Source organism: Coregonus lavaretus (assembly GCF_964263955.1).
Source record: "Coregonus lavaretus genome assembly, chromosome: 29".
In the NCBI taxonomy this organism is placed as follows: Eukaryota; Metazoa; Chordata; class Actinopteri; order Salmoniformes; family Salmonidae; genus Coregonus; species Coregonus lavaretus.
This window is the reverse complement of record NC_140016.1, coordinates 22852878-22865649: the sequence shown is the minus strand read 5'-3', so window position 1 is coordinate 22865649 and position 12772 is coordinate 22852878. Positions and strand designations below refer to the sequence as shown.

Below are 12772 nucleotides of genomic sequence, written 5' to 3'. Positions count from 1 at the left end.
CCAAGGCCTTTCTACCGTAAACAGAGGAGAGGACAACCTTTCAGTAGAATATATTGAGAGTCACAGCTCCCAACATTTATTAACAAATTAACAGCTACTAAATGAAAGATCTGTCTCATAAACTACACATGTGCCTACATATGACAACGAAAGTTGATTTTTGCATCACCCCAAGCGACCATAGAATGTGTCCCTTTAATTTAAGTAATGATTAGGTGGTTTGGTGGGATTTTTTAAATTCCAGTGTGTTTCTGCTTGCCACAACAAAGGCAAAAGAGAGAACGAACTGGCACACAGACTAAGATATTATAACCTGTTTAGAAGTGGAAAGAAGGCTGTCCATCATATCTCAAAGCCATTATGACCAGGGCTCCTCCTCCACTGTAGGATAAATAATAATAATAATAATAATAATAATAATAATAATAAGAATAATAAGAATAATAAGAATAATAAGAATAATAATGATTTATTCTATATAGCACTTTTCATTACACACAGAATCTCAAAGTCGTGTTAAAAACAAAAATAAATTCAAGGTGATCTGATACATACCTGGCCGATGGCTTCCACAGCTTCAGATGATAATAATAAGATGGAGAGTGATGGAGTCTGTAGTTAGAGATGAGTTGAGTTGAGGCAGTAAGGCAGTTCACTTCAGACATTTAGCTTGCACTTGTATGTGCTAGAGAACTGTGCTACAAGCCCATTATTTTCACTATGTATAAATATATAGACAGAGATACATGTATGACTCCTGTTATTTTTGTTTTACCTTTTAATAAAGCACTTAAATGTTGATCTCTCTTAATGGTTCATGAGTAATTTGGTATTGTTAGTGTTTTTTAAATTGTAAAATGAGAAAGACAATGTAGCAGTGTGTGTCTGTGTCCCTGTCCGAAGTTAAGTTTCACTTGTGTGGTCATCTGGGTATCTGTTTTGGTTTGTCCACTAGCCCATTGACTACCTCTGTAGCATGGGTGATACGTTGATTAACAGAGGTCAACCCTTACAGTCATCAACAACAACAAAAATAAGAGTCCTGAGCAAAAGCATCCAGAAAAAGAGGTCCAAAAAAAGCAGAGGAGAACATACATTCACATCAATGTTTGGAGTCTCCCATTCCACCTGCTGGGGAAAAGCTGAAACACACACACAAAATATATGACATATCAGACAAATTATTTCTTGCCAATAACATATAATATAGTTTCTGTAAATAGCGCACTAAATTTTGAAACAGAATCCTGAAAGTTCCATTCTATGCAGCACATTTCTATGTGCAATGTATAAACCTTCTAACGTTGTGATCTACTGTCCCGCCTGAAGTTATAGTTTAACCAATGGGAATGCCAATAGCTCTTCAAGGTGACCAATTAAATTGCACATTCCCCACCATGGTCCTTCCTTGACATTATGGCCTGCATTTTGGACTGTCACGTAGCGTTTTAATGTCCCTGCTTAGGACTTGAACATATATAGTATTCGCACCAACAAATTTGGTACTCCCTCATTTCATAGATTTGGAAAGAAAATACGAGTTGCTAACTTACTCGGTTCCACAAGACATTACAGCTCAGTGGTGGGCGCGAGGGTGAGGCCGTGAGGACGACATTAGGGAAGGGAGTGGGAGGTCTTCCACCGACTCATCCTAAACCGCAAGCAGTGTACTGTGGACAACATTGTACTGAAACTCCAAACCGAGGTTCCTAGACGCTATCTGGCTGCTAAGTGCAGCCCGCTCGGGATAAGGCCAGACGTTGGAATTGCGCTTTTGCGACACCGGTATGGTTTATGATGTGGTAGTATGTGAGCGAGACACATTCACATGCTCTCCAAAAATGGACACAATAGGAAATCATTCTTATATTGTGCATCTTAGCTAGTTAGCCACCAAGTCAGCTAATGCACAGTTTTGGGGCAGATTACTGATAGCAGCAACTGCCCATATTAGTGTCAAGGTATGTTTACTGTCTGTGTAGGATTTGGCATAAGAAGGCTCCTTTTCAAGAGCGAGCATGGAGGGGCGTTGTGGATTTAGCCAACTTTGCTAGCTAGCTAACTCAGTCCAATACTTCTATTTTTAACCAGATTGGTGGTTGTTTTAACTAGTTGCATGTTTGTCAATTGTAAAGCATACATGTTAACATTTTAACAGAGGTTGACTTGTTAGTTTACAGAGGAGTGCTTTCAAGGTTTGCTTGATTAATGTTGTCAAAGGATATAACAATCCAGCTAGCCAGCTAAGTAGCCCGGGTCAAGCTCGTGCACCCTAATGAAGGAGTACAAAGTGGTTGTGTTGGGAAGCGGCGGCGTTGGCAAGTCCGCGCTGACTGTCCAGTTTGTCACGGGCACGTTCATCGAGAAATATGACCCTACAATTGAGGACTTCTATCGGAAAGAGATTGAAGTGGACTCGTCGCCTTCGGTGTTGGAGATCCTTGACACGGCAGGGACAGAACAGTTCGCCTCCATGAGAGACCTGTACATCAAGAACGGCCAGGGTTTCATACTTGTCTACAGTCTCGTCAACCAACAGTCATTTCAGGTAAAGGCCCTTACTACCTGTTGTTACCAATACCTGCCCACATGTCAATGAGTTTACATCTTGATAGCCTCACCAGCTATCAAGATGCACTGTAGCCATGTTTTAAATGGGCCTACTGAGCAATCCCAGTTGTCTAGATATCATTTCGAGTCCTAACCCCATTGTTGACAAAGTACATTTACATTTTAGTCATTTAGCAGACGCTCTTATCCAGAGCGACTTACAGTTAGTGAGTACATACATCATTTTTTTTATTTTTCATACTGGCCCCCCGTGGGAATCGAACCCACAACCTTGGCGTTACAAACGCCATGCTCTACCAACGGAGCTACATCCCTGTAGGAACCAATTGGAGAGATCCTGCCATAGCCTTAATCTCTACAACTATGGGCCAAGTCCAAAATTGTATAAACTCAACAGGTTGGAAGAAGGGCCAATGGGCTGCTACTTAACCCATTGATATACAGTACCAGTCAAACGTTTGGACACACCTACTCATTCCAGGTTTTTCCATTATTTTTACTATTGTAGAATAATAGTGAAGACATCAAAAATATGAAATAACACATGTGGAATCATGTAGTAACCAAAAAAGTGTTAAACAATTTGAGATTCTTCGAAGTAGCCACCCTTTGTCTTGATGACAGCTTTGCACACTCTTGGCATTCTCTCAACCAGCTTCATGAGGTAGTCACCTGGAATGCATTTCAATTAACAGGTGTGCCTTGTTAAAAGTTAATTTGAGGAGTTTATTTCCTTCTTAATGCGTTTGAGCCAAACGCATGTGTTGTGACAAGGTAGGGGTGGTATACAGAAGATAGCCCTATTTGGTAAAAGACCAAGTCCATATTATGGCAAGAACAGCTCAAATAAGCAAAGAGAAACGACAGTCCATCATTACTTTTAAGACATGAAGGTAAGTCAATACGGAACATTTCAAGAACTTTGAAAGTTTCTTCAAGTGCAGTCGCAAAAACCATCAAGCGCTATGATGAAACTGGCTCTCATGAGGACCGCCACAGGAATGGAAGACCCAGAGTTACCTCTGCTGCAGAGGATAAGTTAATTAGTTACAGAAATTGCAGCCCAAATAAATGCTTCAGAGTTCAAGTAACAGACACATCTCAACATCAACTGTTCAGAGGAGACTGTGAATCAGGCCTTCGTGGTCGAATTCCTGCAAAGAAACCACCACTAAAGGACACCAATAAGAAGAAGAGACTTGCTTGGGTCAAGAAACACGAGCAATGGACATTAGACCGGTGTAAATCTGTCCTTTGGTCTGATGAGTCCAAATTTGAGATTTTTGGTTCCAACCGCCGTGTCTTTGTGAGACATAGTAGGTGAACGGATGATCTCCGCGTGTGGTTCCCACCGGGAAGCATGGAGGAGGTGGTGTTATGGTGTGGGGGTGCTTTGCTGGTGACACTGTCAGTGATTTATTTAGAATTCAAGGCACACTTAACCAGCATGGCTACCACAGCATTCTGCAGCGATACGCCATCCCATCTGGTATGCGCTTAGTGGGACTATCATTTGTTTTTCAACAGGACCCAACACACCTCCAGGCTGTGTAAGGGCTATTTGACCAAGAAGGAGAGTGATGGAGTGCTGCATCAGATGACCTGGCCTCCACAATCACCCGACCTCAACCCAATTGAGATGGTTTGGGATGAGTTGGACAGCAGAGTGAAGGAAAAGCAGCCAACAAGTGCTCAGCATATGTGGGAACTCCTTCAAGACTGTTGGAAAAGTATTCCAGGTGAAGCTGGTTGAGAGAATGCCAAGAGTGTGCAAAGCTGTCATCAAGGCAAAGGGTGGCTACTTTGAAGAATCTCAAATATATTTTGATTTGTTTAACACTTTTTTTGGTTACATGATTCCATATGTTATTTCATAGTTTGTCTTCACTATTATTATACAATGTAGAAAATGACAAACCCTTGAATGAGTAGGTGTGTCCAAACTTTTGACTGGTACTGTACATCGAAGAGCTATGCAGCAATAACTGTTCCACAAACGTTTTCCCACAGTTCCTGAGAATATCCTTTCTATCCATCCCTAACTCCAGGACATTAGGCCGATGCGAGACCAGATAGTGCGGGTGAAGCGCTTTGAGAAGGTGCCACTGATCCTGGTGGGCAACAAGGTGGACCTGGAGTCTGAGAGGGAGGTTGCGGGTGCAGACGGCCGGGCCCTGGCTCAGGAGTGGGGCTGCCCCTTCATCGAGACCTCGGCCAAGAGCAAGACCATGGTGGACGAGCTGTTTGCTGAGATCGTCCGTCAGATGAACTATGCCACGCTGCCAGAGAAACAGGAGCAGTGCTGCACGGCCTGTGTGGTGCAGTAAGGGAGTAGGGGACACTGTCCTCTCCACAACTCTCCCCCAGGTAAGAGGCTGAAGCACTACACTTCACCCTCCACACACGTAGTAATACTAAGAAGTGAAAATGCACACTGATAGGCTTTTCACTGACAACAGGCAAGAATTCACAGGTTGTCAAAAGACTTATGGGCATGGATAGCAGCAGTGTAGAGTTCGTAATGCGTGTACAAAAATGTGCATGCGGAGGCAGGGAGATGAGAGGATCAGGGGTGGCACAAAGGGAACGAAATGACAGCTGTTAGAAGAAGCAGACAGGGAAAGGGTTTGCTGCACGGACTGATAAAACCGTTGGTTTAGCCTGTTATGATTAGATCAGACAAAGAATGTGGCGTGAAGAAGCCAACTGTCTAAGCAGTGAGCACAGGGGTGGAAAAGAGGAGTGAGAGAAGTGAATGGTAATGTACAAGCAGAGAGATGAGACCTATGAGCAAGAGGGCAGATCCCAGACAAAGGAAAAGGAAAACGCAACATCCTGAAATATAAATTGATGTTCCAAAACAGGAAGCAGATTTTCTTCACTGTGAACTACCTTCCCCACACATACAGTAGACACACATAAACATTGAGGTATTGGTCATTGTAACTGGGTTTCACAGTTTACATATTGATGAAATGCAAATGTCCTTAATTGTAAAGGTGGTAATTACTTAAATATTAATATCCTCATACCTACGAGTGTCTCAACACCTATTGTCTTCAGTCTTTCCTCTACTCTCAGTAACACAGTACTTTTTTCTTTTTCCATTGTTGTAAAGTTCCTGTTTTGATGACCTATGACCCCAGGAACCACTTCAGCTCCATCACAGCTTCTGACCTCTCCAGCTGGCAGTGTTACCTACCAGAGGGCAGATTCTTGTCGGTTCATAAACCAATTCAAGGGAGTCTTGAGCCTGCCCAACCTTTGATATCTTGACTGTGGAACACATTCACCTGCAGACTCACTGGCCTTCATGGTGAAGGCCCAGGGAATAACTACTTTTCAGTGTGTATAGGACAGATTTACAGGAATGAGGATGAAGGGTTGTCTATGGATTTCTATTTTCTCATTTGGGGTTGGGGAGTGCTAGAGCAATGAGCAAATAATCTGCTCAGGACCACAGCGTCCCTTTTGAAGCTGCTCAGTCATTATATCACCAAGTTTTACTTTGTACTTTTATGGGTTTATTAAATCTGGTATATCATTTTGAAGTGATAACCATAATGCAGGTTTGGGCCTCGGGCCAGAATTCAATCAAAACATGGTAATTATATGATTGCTGTGCTCTACAGCAGTGTTTACCAAAATACCTGATTCAAGTCATTAGCTAGGTTTCCATCCAATGGCGACAGATTTTCAGAATAATATTGTAAAATATGCATAAAGGAAATATGTGCATTTCCCCACCAGTGGTGTTTCCATCAAATGGACTTGTTGCAGATAAAAATAAGTTTGATGACCGTTTTCATGTACCGAATAAAAATCTAAAGTTCAATGTGTTAGTTTTGTCACACACTATTGTGTTAAATAGAAAATGTGCCAACTCTGGTCTTGGCACGTGTGCTCTAGCCAACCGCCTGCAGAGATAGTTCCGGTAGGCTAGTCTACATGATGAGATTATTATGGATAAGAACAAAAATATTTGTATATGTCAAGCATCGATCATCATGTCACCAGAATCAGACCCTTGATATTTATTGGAAAGGAACATCAAGATCACCGTGCACTTTCACCCCCGTGACCTTCATACATTATTTAATCTGTCACCTAATAAACTGCGTGGTAGTTGGAGGACCACATCATCGCGTGACTCAAGTTTACTTCGATATTATGGTTATATCAATATTTGCGCATAAAGGAATTCCACCGCCACTTCTCGCATAATACATTTTAGACAAAAAGATCCCACCGTGTCGAACGAACAAATTATCTGTCTGCATTTATAAAATTGTACCGAAACTTCCTGTTTCCATCACAGCTGTCGTGATTTTTTTTTATACAGTATGATTTTACTCGCAAAAACTGTGGATGGAAACATGGTTAGTGAGGGCTTAATGATTAGTTGACTGGAGTTGGGAAACAATGCTTTACAGGGCCTCAAACCAACTGTATGGTGGTCATAGAAGCAGTCCAATTTTCAATTATTTCGACGGGCCTGATTCTGGTGACATGATGATCAATTTGCCCCCAAGCATGAGACGTTCACGTTGAGATGACTGAAGAGCACATCCATGGTTGTTTTCTGATTACCGCTGTGTGGTTGCTTGAGATACAGGTTCCTCAGTCATTTGGATGATGACTGTGTTAGATGGTTTGATCAAATTCTGGCCCTAAACTAACTTTTACATTATATTATGATTTTTTAAAAAGTTTTTCTCATAACCTATTTATTAAAATATCTAATTGCATTGTTAGCCAATTATCAAAGTTTTCTTTTATACTTGCTTTTGGTTTTGCGACTTTAGTGTCGTTTTTATTTTTAAGTTGAGTATTAACACAGCCTTAAATGATTTCAGTCTTACGTTGGTTTCTGTGTGGTTATTCAGTCTCATACTTTCATCTCTTCAACACAATTACTGTCATGTAGTACAAATCTGATACTAAGATAGGACACTGACCTCATCATGTGGTCACAAGTTTGGTATCCTGATTCAAATGGTCTTACATTTCTGGTTTAGACTGTTCATTACAGACTGTGATAAACACTATACAGCTCTGGAAAAAATTAAGAGACCACTGCAAAATTATCAGTTTCTCTGGTTTTACTATTTATAAGTATGTGTTTGGGTAAAAATAAAATTTTTGTTTTATTCTATAAACTACTGACAACATTTCTCCCAAATACCAAATAAAATATTGTCATTTAGAGCATTTATTTGCAGAAAATGACAAATGGTCAAAATAACAAAGAAGATGCAGTGTTGTCAGACCTCGAATAATGCAAAGAAAATAAGTTCATGTTCATTTTTAAACAACACAATACTAATGTTTTAACTTAGGAAGAGTTCAGAAATCAATATTTGGTAGAATAACCCTGATTTTCAATCACAGCTTTCATGAGTCTTGGCATGCTCTCCACCAGTCTTTCACATTGATGTTGGTTGACTTTATGCCACTCCTTGGTCAAAAATTCAAGCGCCTCGGCTTTGTTTGATGGCTTGTGACCATCCATCTTTCTCTTGATCACATTCCAGAAGTTTTCAATGGGGTTCAGGTCTGGAGATTGTGCTGACCATGACAGGGTCTTGATCTGGTGGTCCTCCATCCACACCTTGATTGACCTGGCTGTGTGGCATGGCGCATTGTCCTGCTGGAAAAAAACAATCCTCAGAGTTGGGGAAAAATGTCAGAGCAAAAGGAAGCACATTTTCTTCCAGGACAACCTTGTACATGGCTTGATTAATGCGTCCTTCACAAAGACAAATCTGCCCGATTCCAGCCTTGCTGAAGCGCCCCCAGATCATCACCGATCCTCCACCAAATTTCACAGTGGGTGCGAGACACTGTGGCTTGTAGGCCTCTCCAGGTCTCCGTCTAACCATCAGACAACCAGGTGTTGGGCAAAGCTGAAAATTTGACTCATCAGAGAAGTTGACCTTACTCCAGTCCTCTACGGTCCAATCCTTATGGTATTTTGCAAACCTCAGCCTGGCTCTTCTTTGCTTCTCATTGATGAAGGGCTTTTTTCTAGCTTGGCACGACTTCAGCCCTGCCCTTAGGAGCCTGTTTCGAACCGTCCTCGCCGTGCACTTCACCCCAGCTGCCGTTTGCCATTATTTTTGTAGGTCACTTGATGTCATCCTACGGTTGTTGAGTGACATTCGAATGAGTTGGCGGTCATCCCAGTCAGTAGTCGTTTTCGCCCTCTGCCGGTCTGTAGCTTTGTTGTCCCCAATGCCTGCTGCTTGAACTTGTTCTTATGAACCGCCATCATTGAAATTTTAAGGATGGAAGCAACCTGACACTCACTGTATCCTTCTGCCAGTAAAGCCAGAATTGAACCCTTCTTTTCCTCACTCAAAACGTTCCTTTTCAACTCTTTTGGCATGGTCATAGTTATTTTTTAATTAATTTTACTTTTGAGGCACTATTAGCACTGTTTTTGCCATTGAGCTTGTCCTATTGCAAGAGGATAGTGATGACCACAGCAGTGGTTTTTATACTTTTCCTCGTTAAATAAGATTTGGTTCAGGTGATCACCTAATCAGTACCTAATTCAGTAGAATGAGGTGTGCCTGTGTTGGAATTCAACAGACACTGGAATGGAATGGCTGTCATACATGTAGAGATGCTGATTTAAGAAAAATGTGCAGTGGTCTCTTAATTTTTTCCAGAGCTGTATATAGAATATTGTTTCCTACTTCACATCAAATGTAAATCACTTCATGCAAAGTGCTGTCCTTCCTTCCACTGCACATAATGAGAACTGGCACAATATTCATATGACCCAACTCGAGTGGCCTTGAGGTTGGGCCATTCTGAATATGGTGTAGAACAGATATGAGTTTCTGTCATGTAGAAAGAATAGTCTGTTCTATATAATATATTTATATCTGCAACGTTGAATGTGTTGCACATAGTAAGGCCAAAGACTGTCACACAATCAGCCACAAGAGGGCAGCATTCTCTACATTATTTGAAAGCAGATGTTAATCTATAGATCTGGGGGCTTTTTTAAAGTATCTCAAACCACGTTTCCATCCACAGATTTTATGCGACAAGTCATATTGTATTCAACAAAATCACGACAGCTGTGATGGAAACAGGAAGTTTCGGTGTAATTGTATAAATGCCGACAGATAATTTGTTCGTTCAACATGTTGGGATCTTTTTGTGTCGTAAAATCAATTTGCGGGAAATGGCGGTGGAAACGCCTTTATGCGCAAATATTGATATAATCATCTCGAAAATGCGATGATATGGCGTGTGGTCCTCCCACTACTACTCGGGAAACCATACACTTTATTAGGTTACAGATGAACTTCACAGGGTGGTGAAAGTGCACGGTGATGAGTTTGATACTGCCTTCCAATAGATCGAGGGTCTTATTCTGGTGACATGATGGTCGATGCTTGACTGCCGTTTGACAGATAAAAAATATTCTCGCGTTTACCCATAATCTCATGTAGTAGACAAAACAACCCGCACTGTATCTGCTAGCTGTTGGCTAGAGCTCACGTGCCAAGATCAGAGTAGGCAACGTTTTCTATTTAACACAACCGTTTTTGTCTTTCAACTATCGGTAGAGTTGAAAATGCGATGGAAACACATTGAACTTTAGATTTTTATTCGGTACATGAAAAAGTACGTTTTGTATGCACTATGTCATCATGCAGGGATTTTTATGGGCAACAAATCCGTTTGGTGGAAACACACCACTTGCGGGAAAATGCGCATATTTTATTTATGAAGATTTTAGAATATTCGCATGAAAATCTGTCGCCAATTGAATGGAAACCTAGCTACTGGTTGTATTTTCAAAATGGTCATAGACATACTACTGTTTCTTCAGTAGATCAATACTACCATACTTATTATTCTGAAAAAAATGTCTAGACTGCAGGTACATGTCCAAACCTTTAGGTGGCAGAGTGATGTATTCTTTTGCGGAAAATGCCAAGGAAATGAAAGAAAAACGTGACGTCAGGCTACTGAAACATGTAAACAAACGGGACATCTTTGGTACAAGTACTGCAAATTACATTTGATAACATTAGTTACACGAGTAACCATGAAGAGGGTATTTGTAACTGTAGGAACAACAAGCTTTGATGACCTAATCGAACGTGTTACTTCCCCTGAAGCTGTTCAAGTGAGTATGATCTGTGATGGCTAGTACAGAAGCTAACGTTAGCTAGCTAGCCAACTGTCCTCAAAAACTAGACAATAATAATTTGAGTAGACGTGCCATACCCTCGCATTGTTATATTTCTAGAAAGTTCTTTATCTCTCTCTTGAAGGAGTTGAAAGCCCGCGGCTATCAACATTTGGTCCTGCAGGTCGGACAAGGCTCTATTCTCCCAGATTCAGACAGCTGTCACGAGCTCACGTTAGAGGCCTTTCGATTCAAGGATTCCATCGCTGAAAATATCAGATGTGCCGACCTGGTTATCAGCCATGCTGGTGTGTATCTCTTTTTTAAAGAAATTAAACAAACTAGCTAAACTACCATACCATTGTGCTGGTCAATGATGTTGTTTAATTATAATAACATGTCTGGTCTTGTATTTTCAGGGGCAGGTAGTTGTCTGGAGACCCTTGGTGCAGACAAGCCACTGCTAGTGGTGGTCAATGACAAACTTATGGACAATCACCAGCTAGAGCTGGCCAAACAGCTACACCAAGACTCACACCTACTGTACTGCACCCCCAGGTCAGTGTAAATCCTCAACTTGATCACGAGGACTCACACTTTGTCACTGACATATTGTATATGTAGATTTCTGCTAATAAAGTCCTAGAGTTGTCAAACTGTGATTGAAATTTAGTAGGTCAACATACCCTTTTGTCTCAAATTATTTCACAGCACTCTTACTGAGACCCTGAAGACGATGGACCTTGCTGTTCTCTCACCCTTCTTACCTGGACAACCAAAGCATTTTGCCAATTTCCTGGACAAGGCCCTTGGTGTTCAATGATTCCAACGGAGGGCTGTCTCTGAGGTCAACTCAGTGTTCTGTTATGGACTCTGGAGATGTTTGCACTCTTCTTCTTCGTGTGGCTTTCCAGCAGACTAGACAATGTACTGCCTTCCGCAGGTCGGAGTGTGGATTGCACATTTTGGTCACCACCATCTAACCCTGCACCTATACACTATCCCCAAAAACCCACCGCTCCATCCCACTACGTTGGCCCTAAACCTATCCTACACCACGCCTTCAGCCTGGGAGGATGGAGCCCCTTCTCTCAAAACTTCCTGTAGCTCTTCTGCACTAAAATCTCTCACCCCAAAATATTTCTCTGCTGCTGCAACTACCACATGTCTTCTGTGATTTCTGCTGCATCAGCGCAGTACAGTTGATCACCATGGCTATGATGTTTGCACTCTGAAACTCTCCTCATCTTTGAGATGAACTAGACGTGGGGTTGAGCAGAGGGTAGCCTACATTCTGTTTCCCTCTATGACACTCACAAGCTGCGCAGGACACATTAGAACAGACTGTGACAAAACCACATGATCTTCCCTTATTTCTTCCCGAACTTTCCAATTTCTGATACAATTCTCTCACTTTTTGATGCAAATTAAAGTTGTTACACCTTTCCCATATTCAAGTCATTTAACATATTTTCTTATTAGCTTTATGAACATAGAACTTGGTTGCAATTTGTATCTGTGCTAGAATGGCCATAATTGTATTTATTTATTATTATATATACAGTACCAGTCAAAAGTTTGGACACACCTACTCATTCCAGGGTTTTTCTTTATTTTTACTATTTTCTACATTGTAGAATAATAGTGAAGACATCAAAACTATGAAATAACACATATGGAATCATGTAGTAACCAAAAAAAGTGTTAAACAAATCAAAATATATTTTATATTTAAGATTCTTCAAATAGCCACCCTTTGCCTTGATGACAGCTTTGCACACTCTTGGCATTCTCTTAACCAGCTTCATGAGGTAGTCACCTGGAATGCATTTCAATTAACAGGTGTGCCTTGTTAAAAGTTAATTTGTGGAATTTCTTTCCTTATTGCGTTTGAGCCAATCAGTTGTGTTGTGACAAGGTAGGGTTGGTATACAGAAGATAGCCCTATTTGGTAAAAGACCAAGTCCATATTATGGCAAGAACAGCTCAAATAAGCAAAGAGAAACGACAGTCCATCATTACTTTAAGACATGAAGGTCAGTCAAT

The 12772-nt window shown here is 41.2% G+C and overlaps 2 protein-coding genes across 2 annotated transcripts; both read left to right on the top strand.

Annotated features, from left to right (window-relative positions):
* The first annotated feature begins 1394 nt into the window (after window positions 1–1394).
* LOC311105352 (ras-related protein Rap-2c) lies at window positions 1395–7431 on the top strand. Its single transcript, XM_084147479.1, has 3 exons — window positions 1395–2548; window positions 4620–4938; window positions 5690–7431. The coding sequence occupies exons 1-2, from the start codon at window positions 2276–2278 to the stop codon at window positions 4896–4898; spliced, it is 552 nt and encodes a 183-aa protein (XP_084003605.1). The 5' UTR covers window positions 1395–2275; the 3' UTR covers window positions 4899–4938; window positions 5690–7431.
* A 2380-nt stretch (window positions 7432–9811) lies between these two features.
* LOC311104818 (UDP-N-acetylglucosamine transferase subunit ALG13-like) lies at window positions 9812–12178 on the top strand. Its single transcript, XM_084146745.1, has 4 exons — window positions 9812–10723; window positions 10872–11034; window positions 11146–11284; window positions 11438–12178. Exons 1-4 carry the CDS (start codon window positions 10643–10645, stop codon window positions 11547–11549), a joined length of 495 nt encoding a protein of 164 aa, XP_084002871.1. The 5' UTR covers window positions 9812–10642; the 3' UTR covers window positions 11550–12178.
* Window positions 12179–12772: the final 594 nt, after the last annotated feature.

Bases quoted from the DNA above. Each gene is read 5' to 3' on its own strand.
- LOC311105352 (XM_084147479.1), top strand. From the start codon at position 2,276: ATGAAGGAGTACAAAGTGGTTGTGTTGGGAAGCGGCGGCGTTGGCAAG. The intron at 2,549-4,619 runs GTAAAGGCCCTT...CCCTAACTCCAG, and splicing joins TCAACCAACAGTCATTTCAG to GACATTAGGCCGATGCGAGA.
- LOC311104818 (XM_084146745.1), top strand. From the start codon at position 10,643: ATGAAGAGGGTATTTGTAACTGTAGGAACAACAAGCTTTGATGACCTA. The intron at 10,724-10,871 runs GTGAGTATGATC...TCTCTCTTGAAG, and splicing joins CTTCCCCTGAAGCTGTTCAA to GAGTTGAAAGCCCGCGGCTA. The intron at 11,035-11,145 runs GTGTGTATCTCT...TTGTATTTTCAG, and splicing joins CCTGGTTATCAGCCATGCTG to GGGCAGGTAGTTGTCTGGAG.